The sequence below is a fragment of the Cyclospora cayetanensis genome, unplaced genomic scaffold, assembly GCF_002999335.1.
Source record: "Cyclospora cayetanensis isolate NF1_C8 unplaced genomic scaffold, CcayRef3 CcayRef3_contig_125, whole genome shotgun sequence".
In the NCBI taxonomy this organism is placed as follows: Eukaryota; Apicomplexa; class Conoidasida; order Eucoccidiorida; family Eimeriidae; genus Cyclospora; species Cyclospora cayetanensis.
Genome location: NW_020312065.1, coordinates 36,744 through 50,466, shown reverse-complemented (window position 1 = coordinate 50,466; position 13,723 = coordinate 36,744). Strand labels below are relative to the sequence as shown.

Genomic DNA, 13,723 nt, shown 5'->3' with positions numbered 1-13,723 from the left:
CAAAGACCATATATTAGCCTAAACTGTTATGTGCGTAGCAGCATGAACCTAGAAAAGAAGCTAGATCCGTGCAGACAACCTTGTGCCTGCATACTTCGTTTCACTTAAGTTATTTCAACTATTTGAAACTCCGCCAGCCCATGGAGCTGATGTTTGGCGGATGCGACGCAATGCTTTGTAACAAAAATCCAAGGTTACAGCGGTCGTTCTTAGCTATTCGGCATATGCAGGATACGGTTGCGATATGTTGTTTATTAGGGTTCCTCTCATGATTAGGGTCAGTTTTCTTGAGCTATGCTCTGCGCTTCCTTTTCCTTCTTTTGCCACAAAGCTACGTTTGCCTCCAAGTTAGCTATGCAAATCTTGGAAAGTTCCTGTTCATGAGGAAGCTGCAAAGTGTCATCCATTGCCTTCAGCTCCTCGTACAGTGGCTGCATAAATTCACGAACACATGCATGCACTCACGCCAGGTTGAATGCTTACAAATAGGTTACTCTGTGCTTTGCAATTCTAATAGCAGCCGGCCGGTCAACATGAAAACCTATGAGCGGGTGCTTTACGTAGTATCAGCACGCGCATGTACATGTCTAGCGCTGCCAAATGTTTGTCGAGGTGAGCTGCCAAGTGAAAAGCGCATCAAGCTGAAGGAGCATGGCAACTCGAACTTTTATATTCAGCATCAAGAGCTAGTGCTACTGCGCGGGTTCTAATGCACCTGCTTACTTTGACAACGAAGGTAATGAAGCCTATCTGTGCGGGGAGGAACTCCTTGTCGTGAACCGAACGGTCACAAAGAAAAGACTTTGGAAGCCCCATTTCCGCCTCCTCATCACCCTAGAGCCGTACAAAAAACAAAACAGCTGTGTTTTGCGTGCTATGCGACTGCTGTACTGGAAAAGTGTACCCACAGAATCATGGGGAGGCAAGCTGGTGTGTAATTCATCAAGCGGAGTTCAGAAACAACAGGCCGCGGACCCCAGTGCAGCGGAGATCAAGTAACTATATATTTACATTGCAAATCTACACCAGCCGCTTATCTAATAGTCGCATCGCTAGTTTAGTTTTGGCTACGAACAAAACAACCGCTCGTTTATACACGGTTGCTTGTAGCCTCTATGCTTCAAAGGGCCTCCCAGCTGTGTTCAAGCATGTTACCGTTTACCTGCTCATAAAACTCGATGTAGACTCTGCGACACCATTCCTGATGCTGCTCCCAATCCGTGGCCGCGTGGCCCAAATCTGCCGCTTTGATGCACATCGATATCGTCCGTCTAAAAACAAATGAAGAAAGTTACAAGAAAAACACATACCCTAAAAAGCACAACTGTGCTAAAATGCACAGCAGTAGGAACCAGCTAATGCTGCTGCTTGCAGAGCGAGGAGCAAACAAGTTGCGCACTCGGTAACGGGAAAAGCATAAGCTAGGGTCAGGTTTTATGTGCGTCCATCGTTGCACCCTAATCCCGAGATCCTACACCCTGAGCCTTTCCGTATACCCCTGACTTCTTACGATCTGTCCTCCTCATTGTTGACGAGACTGAACTCTGCGTTCATTCGCCTCGTCCTGAAGCTGGCAATGTGGTCGAAATGCTTCTTCATGTCAGTCTCAAGGATCCACCCAATCACCAGCTTCCTGATCAGCCGGTATCCTTCTTGGGAAACTTTCTCCAAGATATTGCACTGAGGCCTACCCACAGACAGGCATCCCGTGAGAAACACCGCAAAAACGAAGGCATGCAGGGGAGTGGCCCAACAGCAGGAATGTATCATGCATTCCCCAGTGTATGCTTGCCGTTTACGTGATGGCTAAATAAGCTACCCAGCTCAAGCTGTCCGCTTTCCGTTGCCGCACAGTTTTCAGCTAGTGATGACTGCCGCTGTCTCCTACTACAGCAGAAGAAAATGTAAGCTTACTTGCTTAGGATGCGGAAGGTTAGCGCAGCATGGTGATTCTCGAGAACAGATTCGTCGTTGTATGTAATGGCCAGGGGGGTGTTAGCTGCGATCATAAAGTTGTTGTTCCGGCCCGGGTGGCCCTGAAACAAAAAGCAAAAGTAGCGGATTATCTGAATCCCTGCAGCAGCTTTTATCTGCAATGCTGAAGGGCACCTACGAAAAACACCGCGTGGCCCTGTTTGCCCTCACTGAAGCGACTAGGGACCGCATCCAGCTAATGTTAGAACTTCTCTTCCCAAGAAGTACAAGAGAAAAGGTGTGGCAAACGGACCACATCGTGGCTCAAAGACGCGATGCAGGCGGAAACGTCCTCAAAGTCGCTCATTCTAAATGCACGAAAGCAAAAACACGTGCATACCAACCGCACGATAATTGCCGGATCAAGCCATGACAGTGCCAGGAGACCTGTCGAAGTCCACACTAGACCGTATGTAGTAGTCCGAAAGCCCGAATACCGATACAACGATGATGAAAGATTCACACAGACACACACACACTAAAACACACAAACAGAGAGAGACAGACAGACACACAGACACATATAATTACACATACACACACACATAAACACACAAACACTGCACGACAAAAGCTTAGCTCTCCCATGAAACCTCCTCCCTTACATGTCGCGGACGCTCAGCATCTCGAGCAGGCAAAGCGTCATGTGACAGACCTGAGAGCAAAAGGCAAGGGACAGCACTTGGGCCCTTCCTTTCTGATCTAGTAGATGCATGGCGCACACAGAGCTCGCGTGTGGTAGGTAGAAGCATCACATCCTGATTAAGCTGTTGCTGCTTACGGTGGCACCGTGAAGCGCATTGTGGTACGGGTTGTCCTTGTAGTGGTCGTTTAGTTCTTGTAGGAAGTTGCTCAGGGCCTTCCGATCGAGAGAAACATCGGGGGACAAGCTAAAAGGAGAGAGAATGGTATATCCAACGTCAAATATGGGCCTGTGGCTTATAATCCCAAGGGTGATGCAGCTAAAATTCCAGTCTAGCCCAACTTTTGACAAGCTCTCTCGCAGAGTCTGAAGGAGACACCCAGGAAAAGACTGCGTTTCAACTCTTGAGCTGTGTCAAAACGAATATGCACATAGATACTGAAGACTATGGCGTGATGATGCGCTAAAGCCAGATGAAGTTCAGTCGTGGAGGTAGCACAACGAGCACTACAAGGGTGCTGCCATGAAAATACGGTGGAAGCACTAAAAATTCAGCAGCATGCGGCATGATGCACAAACACCCATACATGCGGCGCGACTCAACGGTACGTTCTTAACTCGGTGCGCTCTCAGAGCCTGTACTTCAGCAGAGATTTCCACCACCTCCGCATGAAGACCTACACGTATTCACGGCCTTCGCTCTAGCTGCATTTACGTTTACCTACGCCTTTGCATTGGGCTGTTTGATTCGCTTTGGCGTCTTACCATGTTCTCTGCAACTCCATGAAGCCGCGATCTTCTCCTGGCAGCGAGGCTTGTCATACGAGAGAGTGTCCGAGGCCTGCTTATACCTTCTCGTCGAAGATCGGACACATAGCTTCTAGCGAACTTCTACAGGGGCAACAGAAGACATGGAAAACAAGATTAAAGACAATAGCTGCTTCCATGGTGCGCTTTCATGATAAACCATCGGTTAAAACTATCGAGTAACAAAATAGAGTTGAAAAGCTTTTGAGAGAGCTCAGCCGACACCCATGTCCTGAACAAGCTCAGGCGCTGAGGATGAAGAGCAACAAGACGAGTCTTACGTCGCTACAAGTTTCTGCGTTGAACTGGTATATATTGTCGGTCAAGGTCAAGTTGTGCCGCGCCTCGTTCAACAGGAAGTGCACACGTTCTTTTTCTTCATCTAGATCTTGGAAACTCAAGAGCAAGCCTTGAATCTGTGCGAACTCAGTGATCGTGGAGTGCGGCGATGTAACCATCACATCGAACAATCACGCTGTTCCCACTTATTCGAACATGTCCTCCGTACAACACAGTGCAAACAGACTTACAAGATCTATGTTATTAAGGACGCTCTCCAAAGGAGTTGAGGGCACCTTCGCCTGTTTCCTCTTGCGTTTATGGAATATTTGGTCTTCCAGGAGTTCCAGGCGATCGTCCGCAGTCTGCATACATCAATCCACCCACCAGCGTCGCACCATGGAGCAAAGCTGCCTAGAAGATACACGCCAATCGCTGGTTTGACCCCGCCTCTATAGGCTGTTAAATCTCCAGCATTCACCTTCAGCTTCCAAAATAATACCCTTCTCTTCTGCTCATGCAGGAAGCATGACTGGTCCATCACGATAGCAAAAATCATGAGGACGAAGTAGAGCGTTGGAGACCAGAACCAGAAGCCTTCTTCTTTATCCTGAAAGATCTCAGCTGCCAATTTTGCCGAAAGGCCGCAAATGGGCACTGCCCAAACCATGACGACAAGCGTCAGCCAAAAACAGAAAGCATACCTGAAGCGGATACACACAGCGCGGTTACAGTGCAATGGTAGAATCGCAGACACCCAAATGTGTTTATTTATGGTTAGTTGGCGCTACGTGATGGCAGCAAAAAGTTCGACATAGTCCATCCCAGCGCAACGAGTGAGTGTAGTATTGGTGCCTTTGGCTGAAGCGCAGAAAGACCCCCGAAAGATTCTTACAGACCCGTGATTTCTGTGGCAGTCCGTACCAGCTTGACACAGCACATTAATACCCTACTGCAGTAGGAGACGCACCGGATAGAGGCGAGATGGTAAGGGATAAGAAGTAGTACAACAGCCTCTGCCAGGCCCATACAGTTGTAAGAAAACAGACCCAGCGTGCCAAGGCGCACTGTTTTTATAGAGCTTGCGGTGATCGCCACGCGCACAGCTGAGCGAAATGAAAAAAGCTGCAGCCACAAAGGGGACCCGGCAACGAAGAGAGGAGCTGAATTGTGTACAACAACTCACTAGCTCGCGTTAGTCGACTAGGCAGCACTCTACAGCTGCAAGCCCTCTTTACTGTGGTCAAAATACTAGCTAAATAGCACAAGGGATTAAGGATTGTATGAAATTTTCCAGCTTACTAGAGCGATAATGACAGTCATGCAAATTTCGAGAAACTGGCGGAAGCAATAACTGAAACAGACGACTAGCCACGCGATGAGCAGTGCGAGGCTGACGATGAACTCGCATGTAACGAGGCCCTTCATGTCTTGCACACAATGAAAATTCGTTACAAAATGCATTATATACAAACAAGTTAACAAAAATGCGCCCAGGAGCACCTGCAATGGCATTCTCCTAGAATTTAAATCAGCGAACTCGGACTCAATTTTCTCGCGCTTGAACATAAGAGGCCTCAAGCTTTTGAAACGGCGTCGGAGTACTCGGTAGGGACCTTTGGTCTCAAGGAAAGAATCTCGGTTAATTGCAACGATGTAGGTCAGCCCCAGTTTGACACATCGCGGCAAGTAACTGCTGCAGGGCAGCTTAATCGAGTCGAGCTCCCCTGTCACAGACGTTCGAATTGGTCGCACACCGCATGCATCAAGATGATGAGTCGAGGGTGGTGAGTCTGAAGTTCTTCAAAGGTCTAGAACCAAACCTAATGATGCAAAGCGTTGCATTCGGTGCAAGTGTCCTTGCTAGCGCCTGACTGCACACATCTCCGCTCACTCTGCAAAGGCGTTCCTTCATTTTCGATGTCGGAGCTTGACCTGAAAAACTCTCCCTCTCTCTCGCTGTGCGCTGTGTCGCTCTGGCCCATAAGGCCAGTCGATCCACCACTAGGAGGCGCAGGCCGCCTCACCAGAGGGGGCACGCACTCCTCAGCCTCTTCGGAGGAACCCGCGGGGGAGAAGTCAGTGTGTCTCTGAGCTTCGTCGCTCTCTGAAAGCCTTGACGCTTCGGTCCTCCCACGGATGTCTTCTTGCTGACTGGCTTTGGAGTCATAATACACGACATCTACAAAAGCATTGAAGCGAGGGCCTCGGCTGCGCTCTGAAGGAGGACTGCGGAGAACGTGTGGCTGGGTGCTCTCGAAATTTGCGAAGCCCGTTGAACAAGAGGCGTACTCCTCTCTGCCTCTTCCTAAGACTGACTCACCTCTCAGTGGCTCGGATGAGCGGAAGAACGCTGAAGTGGTGCTGCTATGATCGAAAAACTGCTGGGGAGGCTGGCTTTGCGCTGTCGTGCCCTTCGGGGCCTCCTCAGGGCTTTCCCCATCGGGCACTCGCCGCATGGCAGCCCCGGGTAGGTGCAGGACACACGGATCATCCGAATGCTCCTAGCTGCATGCGCGCTCCCTAAAGACCTTTTCGAGAACAAACTCCGCGGAAGTCGCGTAAAGAACACAGAAAAGAACAGCCCATTTAGCCTCGACTCTTCAGGCTTTTAAAGTGTTTGGGAGCCCTTGTTTTGGTTTTGAGTCGAAGAGACGACATACACTCCCAATTGTGCATGCTCTCCTCTAAAGGCCCCTCGTTTCCCCGAATATTTTTTGCAGGAAGACATGAACAAAAAGGGCTGTGGTCACACCAATATGCCCGTTGCAGTAATAGAATCCTTTTAAGCAGCTAGTTCACGACAGTTGTAATTTCGGTGTGCTCCTCGAAGCCATGCGGCAGCTGCATGCTTCGTGCGCAGGGACAACTTCGGCCGTGGACCAGTGGCCTCCCTTTTCCTGAACAGAGCGCCATTCGTACTACACAGAGCCAACATCATCAATTTCGTAACCTTTTTTATTTCTTCTTAGGTTCTCTTGGAGTGAAAAGGGGCCACTCGGCTTCCTTATGCTCGCCGTTGTAGACACCTCGTGGCCGGGTCAACCACAGTCGTGAGCGTCATTTCTTTCACTAGAGACATATTGCCGTGTTGCTGAGTTACACTCCGTGAGCAACATTAAAAAAGTGTGTAAGATTATTACAGGCTAAAGGAATGTCTCCAGTTTGTGAGAGCACAGCACTCGGATGAAGATTGCCGTAGCCAAACAGTTAATAGCAAGAGTGCCATGCGTTGCTTCATTGCATAAAAGACACGAGTGCATTTCTCGCGATAGTACCGCAGCTGACAACAAAATAAACGAACTGACTACGAACTAGAGACTGAGGCTTATAGCAGTTGAACCCTTTGCAGCTAGGCTCTTCGCATACTAGTAATATATACGTTCTGTTCCGGCACAACAGTAGGAAACATACAAGCTAGTAGAATGTGCCAGCTGCCTCTATACCCCTATCTTTATGCTTCTAACGGGTGCTTGTTGGACTTGTTCGGTAACTTAGTAATTCGCAGCTACCTACTGCACGTTCATTCGGTCCTCAGCACTTCTGGCCAGTTTCCATCTGCGTTATTGCAATCACAACGCGGAAAAAGTTAAAATGAAAGTTATTTATCAGTAGGCTGACAACATTGAATTCTAGACTACGGGTGCCCCTTGGCCTGGCTCACCCCCTCTGCCCTTCCCATTGGGTATTACTTATTTACTTCCATGAAAGCGTTGGCCTATGTGTATGAGGGCACCAGTTCTGGCAGGGCCCCGCGTAGCAACACTGTTGTGAGTTTCATGCTAGAGCAGCATAGTCGGATTACCAGAGCGCATTTGCTCCTGCCACTCGTACTACTAGTGGCATCCCGTTGCAAAATTGTTATGTATGCAAACGTGCCTTTTTGTGCGCAAGCCCATATCATCTAAGACCTCCTCTAATGCGGTAATGCTCCTCTGGCCAAGCGTATCAGACTATGCGACGTAAATTGGTTCAAGTTTAATCACTGGTAGCAAGAGGGGCACAACGCTCAAGAACCACTGCTGCTCAACCATGTGGGGGTGAGCACGCGAATTCCTGTCCGTTGTGTCACCACTACCCTATCGTTCATGCATCAGATTCAAGCTCAAATCTTCTCGCCCCGCGTTCTGCCTTCCACTTTGAAGGGTTGCTAGAACCAGTTCGGCTCCGCAGCGTACTGTATAATTTGGAAAGCGACTCGAGGATAGAAAACAAATAAAGCAGCGTAACACATTCACAGATGCAAGCAGACCAGACTGTTTTTATTCAGCGCGTTATGCGATATGCGGAGATCTGTTGCAGGAGTTTTTTTGCACGATCATCCGTTTGAAAGTGCTTGCGGACAGGTTCTAGCCTCTTATTAATTTCTCTTGCCAAGGAAGCCTTGAGATCCCCAGGATGTAAAGCACCTGAAGCGTAGCTCTCTCTCAATTCCTCTACTGTTCTAAATGTCACGTTCCCCCCATTTTCCGCCGATCGCAACACCTCAAATGGCGAGTCCGGGAACACCAAATGCTCAACATACGCAATGCATGGGTTGTCCTTCAGCTGGCCTGGAGGGCAAAATGCCTTCTTTATCTTCCTGTTCACCTCCTGAGGGCAACAACATTTTTTCTCCCATGCGAAATGTAGTGTGAAACTGCGCAGTGCGGCCTCACTTCACTAGGGCAACTGCTTCCGTCAACACTTTAGTACACTTAAGGCTAGTGAGGAGATACCAACCCTCACGCGAACAACGTGATGCCCGGAACAACATCTCGGATTTAAGTGGAGGACTTTCTCAATTCTGCGGCTCCAACTACTAAGTTTAAAGCTTCGACTACGGGGACGTATAGGTCTTAGGACCCTTACGGCTTCTGAGTCTTCCATGAAAATGGCTGAGTCCGCGTTGGACTTTGACATTTTCTCCTGCCCCTCGAGGAGACCTGGCAGCATATGGTGAGAGAGAATAACGGGTTTGTGCTTCCGCTTAATTTCGTCGCAGTACTCTCGCGCTAGCATATTCACCTTCCGTTGATCCATTCCCAACTGGCAAATATCAGCCTGCAAGTAAAAGATGTCTGCGCACTGCAGCAAAGGACAAACAAGGCAGAGGACACTTGATAAGGGCTCCTCAGTCATCCTAAGATTCATGCATGTTATTAGCTTCATGCAGCTCTTCAGCCAACAAGCAGTGACTGCAAGGCGGGAGGATACACAACCAGCAGAAAGAGCAGAAACCTCATAACGCCGCTCTGTAGCGACTTCCTCACCTACCTACCTATGTGTAGTACAACAAAATACGCACATGCATATATGTGATCAGCATATTTCTACTGTTCGCACCTGCATGCACGGGTACATGATTTGCGCTGCTGGCTGGTCGTCGCCCTCAGAACGGCCCATAATTTGAGAGCACCTCTTGATCCTGAAATGCAACATCACCACCAGGACAAGCAAAGCTATATGCGGCCAACTCATGCACATATAGAAGGCATCCAAAGCGCTGTTTTCAATGGCTACTCCTGGGGGAATGTAGTCTTTTAAGGAGACATTCCGATGGGATGCATTCAGTCAGCTCGAAAGCCTGAGTCATACCGAATGCCACTATGGCCGTTTATTAGGGAATGGCACCGCTAGACCCGTATATTAGGAAAAGGTAGGGCGTGAAGACGATTCGCCACATTTCAGATTAAAGGTTTGCGCGCGTGCCCGAATGAAATGCTCGCGCACCTCGAAATACTATTTGCTTTTGCAATGTTCATCACGAGTTGCCAGTACTGATCTGGCGCCCTTCCGATTTCCTCGCTGGCCCAAAGGAACCGCACATTGTCCATATTCATGCCCGCGGATTTCCAAACTTCCACGAAGTATTCGCCCACCTTGCGAATCTGCAAATAAAGACGTTCGCGTGTTTCCTGCCTACTCTCAGTCTGCGTATTCTCCGCCTCTACGTGGTTGTTGCCCATTCAGAATACTGAGGTCGCCCGTCATTTGCAGCCTCCGAGAAATTCGAATGCCCGTCTTACTGCAGCACTAAAGCTTCACCGGCACTTCGCCAGCACGCTATGCTGGCGGGAGCGCACTGAGGGAACATACCTTTTTCAGATCGCCCCCCATTTTGTTGTTGAGCATTGCAAACCAATCCGCAACCCAAAACACAAAGACACAGCCGGCGCTCGTTAGTCTGTTGACGTTCTTCACCTTCATGAGACCCTGGGCAATGTGCATGCGTCCGCTTGGCTCAAAGCCGTCATAGGCAATAGGGTTCGCCTTTTTCTCCAAAAGGGATCTCAGCTCCTAAAGGACGACAAAAAAATGCAAGGTTTCACTTCACGGTGCATGTGCTTCACTAATCATGGCCTGGCTAAGCAACTTGCAGAAAGGCACCTGCTGCAGGAAGACGAGCAGAGCCAAAACGCTGGATCCGCATCCTCAATCCCGTATGTCGCCACCACTTCTATCGCGCACTGGGGGGTGGGTATTGGGGGGAGACGGCAGTCAATAAGCTAAGGGGTCATGAGACCCAACAGTTTATGACTATACACCTCAAATTAAACGGTTCGGATACACACTCACGACTAACAAACCCCCTCTCCCTCCTCACCTCGGGTTGAATGCATTCTTCGGCGACTGCCATGCATCGTTCAAATCTCTCATCCAGACTCAGGGTCGACAGGACAGGAGGAGGAAACCTTTGGGAATGGTCCGGAAACCCTGAAGCCTGAGAGTGGCTTTCGCTGCGGCTTGCTTCCTTCTGTGTTGCGCTTTCTGGGGCTTTCCCTGATTTGTCTGCATTGTAGGCAGTGCCACTGCAGTTCGCTTGGAGATCGCCAGCCTGTAAAGGGCACACGCATGCTCACAGAGACTCTAAGATCGGCGAAACGATCCACAAGAAGTTAAAAAAGCTTATGGGAAACAAACAAAGCCATCTTCTACCTTCCTTGGAGTTCCCAGGCAAAGTGCCGTCACACTTGCTCAAGCCCCAACGCCTTACCTTTTGTCCATCGCATGTGGAGTTTCCATAATGCTTCTCCCAGTGGAGAAGCCCGCCGGTGAAAGGGGAAGCCATTGTGCGCCTTCTCACCCGCTTGTCCTGCCGCGATGCTGGGAAGCCTCTTGAAGTGGCAACGCGCCTCGCGCTAACGTGCTCTCTGGATCTGTCGAGCGTCTTGTGAGGCTCTGTTGAAGTTCCAAACGCGAAAAGAGAGGTAGTCAAGGGGAGAGGAAAAGCGCGCAGATTACAAAGACGGCAGTTCAGTTTAAAACTTCTAGCGCAAGACAAATGCAGCATTGATAGCAGCACGCTGCACGTGGTACCCTCGCACCGAGGTCGCTGTACACCCCGTTCACAGTGAAACCCGGAACGAAGGCATTCAGTGTGCGTTCATGTGCTGATGAATCAGCGGGTATGGGCAGCCAGCCCCACAGGCCAGCCCCGCTACTTGCAAGCATCCCCAACATTAGTAGACCCAAAGGCAATGGTTGTAATGCTTTTCTTTCGCCTTTTACTTTTGCATTTTTACGTTGCTTCGGGGAAATGTAATATGCGGAGAGCCTTGGTAGACATCCTGTAGTGATAGCGTGCAGGTCAGCTGACTGGCCACTGGCTCTGCAGCGCCTTCTGAATATACTTTTGTTTCTTTCTATCACACGATACGTGCCCACTGTGCTCTCTCAACCCTTGGCTATCTGGCCTCTGGGACGCCTTCCCCACGAAACGCCCGAAAGATTCAACTCTTCGCCCGTAGCTTCCGTGCCAGTTTCGTGGTTCTTTTTCAGTTCTGGAAATCTTCCCCTAACCGGCAGTCCTCGTTTTATCAAGATTTGTCTCTAGGGGGATCATGGCCCCCCCCTTACCCTACCGTTCTTTGGCGCCGCTTTACCGTCAGTTCCTTCGGGCCTGTGAAAAGACGTTCCGTGGAGACTACGAGGCGCAAAGCACCATCTACAGACAAATGCGGGATGTTATTCGCTACAACACCCTGAAGTTGTCTGAGGAAGATCTGAACAAAGAACTAAAAATGGCCATTGATTTTGTTAGGTGCGATGCATCTTGATGCACCCTCATATAGCAATTGTTGTGTGCGCGTCCTTGCGTTGCATTTCATGTATGTGAGTTGATAGACTCTTTGCGCGTATATGCCTCCTCGTAAGTGCGAATTACGCTTCGTCTTTCTGGTTCAGATACCACATTGTTCAGGCGGAGCTCAATGAGAAGACGGGGGCATACAAGGCAGTAGTAACGGACGACCACATACAGAAAGGGGACGTTATCAACTTGAACGAAATAGATCCTATGAAGCTCGAGAGGCTGCCTTGGCTCAAGGAGCCAGAAGAGGCCAAGTTTTAACTGTGGCTAATTCTTTCTCCTGATGACTTCGAGCTCTTTCTTCGGAAGGATACTAATAGTTGAGTGGAGCTGCGATGGTGGTACAATAATCTGGGTGCTAATACTTTTGGCATCATAGCACCGGTGCTTAATACATAGGGCTACCAAGCATGCTGACCGTGAAGCCTCTTGAGCTGCAGCAGCTTCTCAGAAACACGGGGCTATACAAACGCCCAGATATGTATGTGTTGAACGCCTTGTATCGTTTCACATCATTTTGAAGCCCCTCTGTACTTGCGGCGTTTAATTCACCTTTAAAAGCCATTTATGGCCAAATAGCGAACTTAGGAACGGAAGAAGAGGACTTGCCCACGAAGCAGAAATCACACGACCGAATGCAGGTGTAAACAAAGTACCCCAGTAGCAACCACTTAACTTCGCAACTAGCGAAGAACCATGTGGCCTTCGGAGATGTAGGAGGATCACAGAATAATACGCAGCACAGAGCGGTGTCAATGAGCGGTTCTCCTCCGCAACAAGGGTACTGTGCTAAGTGTCGGAGGCTGTAGCTTTATCAATCACATGCTGTGTGATTGGGTCTGTGAAAGCTTGAACATCGGATTATTAGCGAAGGTTCAGCAGCATTTCCATGTTGCAGCTACAGCGAGCACAAGATCAGTATAAACAAAAGCTTCCTTCTCAAGGGTTGTAGTGCAGTGTTAGCGCATGGCACGTCATGGTGCCACGCAGCAGCTAGCTCCGATCCTTGACGTAAATCAATAATCTACTGTAGCTCTGCCAGCGACAGCCGCCTGCCCTGTAATTGCCCTGGACAGCTTTCTTGTGCTCTTGCGTAAAGGCCGCCATGAAACACGGCATCGCAAGGTGAACGGAAACTGGCAGCATGGTGTTGCTCATGTACTCGTAATGCATCGAATTGGCGCAGGTACGTGCTGCTCTGTTTATTTAGAAACACTGTTGGTGATGGTCCAGTTGGGGGAAGAATTACACAAAATGCATTAAAAAATTGATTTCACTATCATGATTAAAGCTAGAAAAATGCACATAGCAAAGAAACTGTGCAAAGGTAGCCGGTCAGGAAGCGGTATGAACTTGGGCATGAGGCATCTTCACGGCTGCGTGCTTGGCATTCAGAACGTGTTTCCGCTGAGTACCAATGGCCAAAATCTGAAGAAAATTTAGTCTCAACTAATTAAATATCTGCAATAATTGGCCTTGAACCTCTGATTAAGGAGTGCTAGTGATTTGTTGCACAAGCTTCATCTTTTACAGTGCTGGGGACACCAGCCGAGCATCGTGCACTTCAGCAGCGCCGGGATGTGCACCCTCAGTCGCTATGGTAAATGACCAAAAAACGGGAATACCTCCTCTGTGAGCCAATACTGGCATTATTTAACGCCGTAATATCATTTATGCCAAATCAAGAAATAGAATATGTCATGAACGCATTTTCCCGATCATGTCTCATGTTGGAAGGACCTCCTGTGGGCCCTGACACTCACAATAACGAAGATGTATTCTCAAGAAAATGTTCTCGCTCTTCTGCCGCCTGAGGTTGAGCTCAAAAATCCCCAGCCTCTAAGAAAGTCGATCCACAATGGCCAGTGCCCCCCTTCGTATTCAACTTTCGGCCTAAAAGGCACTTCCAAGCCCGGTGTACAAAATGTTGGCGGTGGGTCTTCTCCCTC

At 49.1% G+C, this 13,723-nt stretch overlaps 3 protein-coding genes across 3 annotated transcripts; 1 reads left to right on the top strand and 2 right to left on the bottom strand.

Annotated features, from left to right (window-relative positions):
- Positions 1 to 278: 278 nt before the first annotated feature.
- Positions 279 to 6,162, bottom strand: LOC34619380 (high affinity cGMP-specific 3',5'-cyclic phosphodiesterase 9A). Its single transcript, XM_026336392.1, has 15 exons — positions 5,598 to 6,162; positions 5,179 to 5,430; positions 4,674 to 4,809; positions 4,185 to 4,407; positions 3,955 to 4,068; positions 3,706 to 3,840; positions 3,398 to 3,508; positions 2,756 to 3,007; positions 2,580 to 2,629; positions 2,228 to 2,282; positions 1,915 to 2,036; positions 1,511 to 1,687; positions 1,163 to 1,271; positions 724 to 834; positions 279 to 431 (listed from the first exon to the last, which is right to left on the bottom strand). The coding sequence occupies exons 1-15, from the start codon at positions 6,160 to 6,162 to the stop codon at positions 279 to 281; spliced, it is 2,565 nt and encodes an 854-aa protein (XP_026192177.1).
- A 1,807-nt stretch (positions 6,163 to 7,969) lies between these two features.
- On the bottom strand, positions 7,970 to 10,754 carry LOC34619381 (tyrosine--tRNA ligase 1, cytoplasmic). The gene is made up of 7 exons (XM_026336391.1): positions 10,680 to 10,754; positions 10,290 to 10,520; positions 9,782 to 9,982; positions 9,416 to 9,573; positions 9,029 to 9,110; positions 8,555 to 8,770; positions 7,970 to 8,293 (listed from the first exon to the last, which is right to left on the bottom strand). Exons 1-7 carry the CDS (start codon positions 10,752 to 10,754, stop codon positions 7,970 to 7,972), a joined length of 1,287 nt encoding a protein of 428 aa, XP_026192176.1.
- Positions 10,755 to 11,526: 772 nt separating this feature from the next.
- Positions 11,527 to 12,035, top strand: LOC34619382. The gene is made up of 2 exons (XM_022732674.1): positions 11,527 to 11,726; positions 11,870 to 12,035. The coding sequence occupies exons 1-2, from the start codon at positions 11,527 to 11,529 to the stop codon at positions 12,033 to 12,035; spliced, it is 366 nt and encodes a 121-aa protein (XP_022587958.1).
- Positions 12,036 to 13,723: the final 1,688 nt, after the last annotated feature.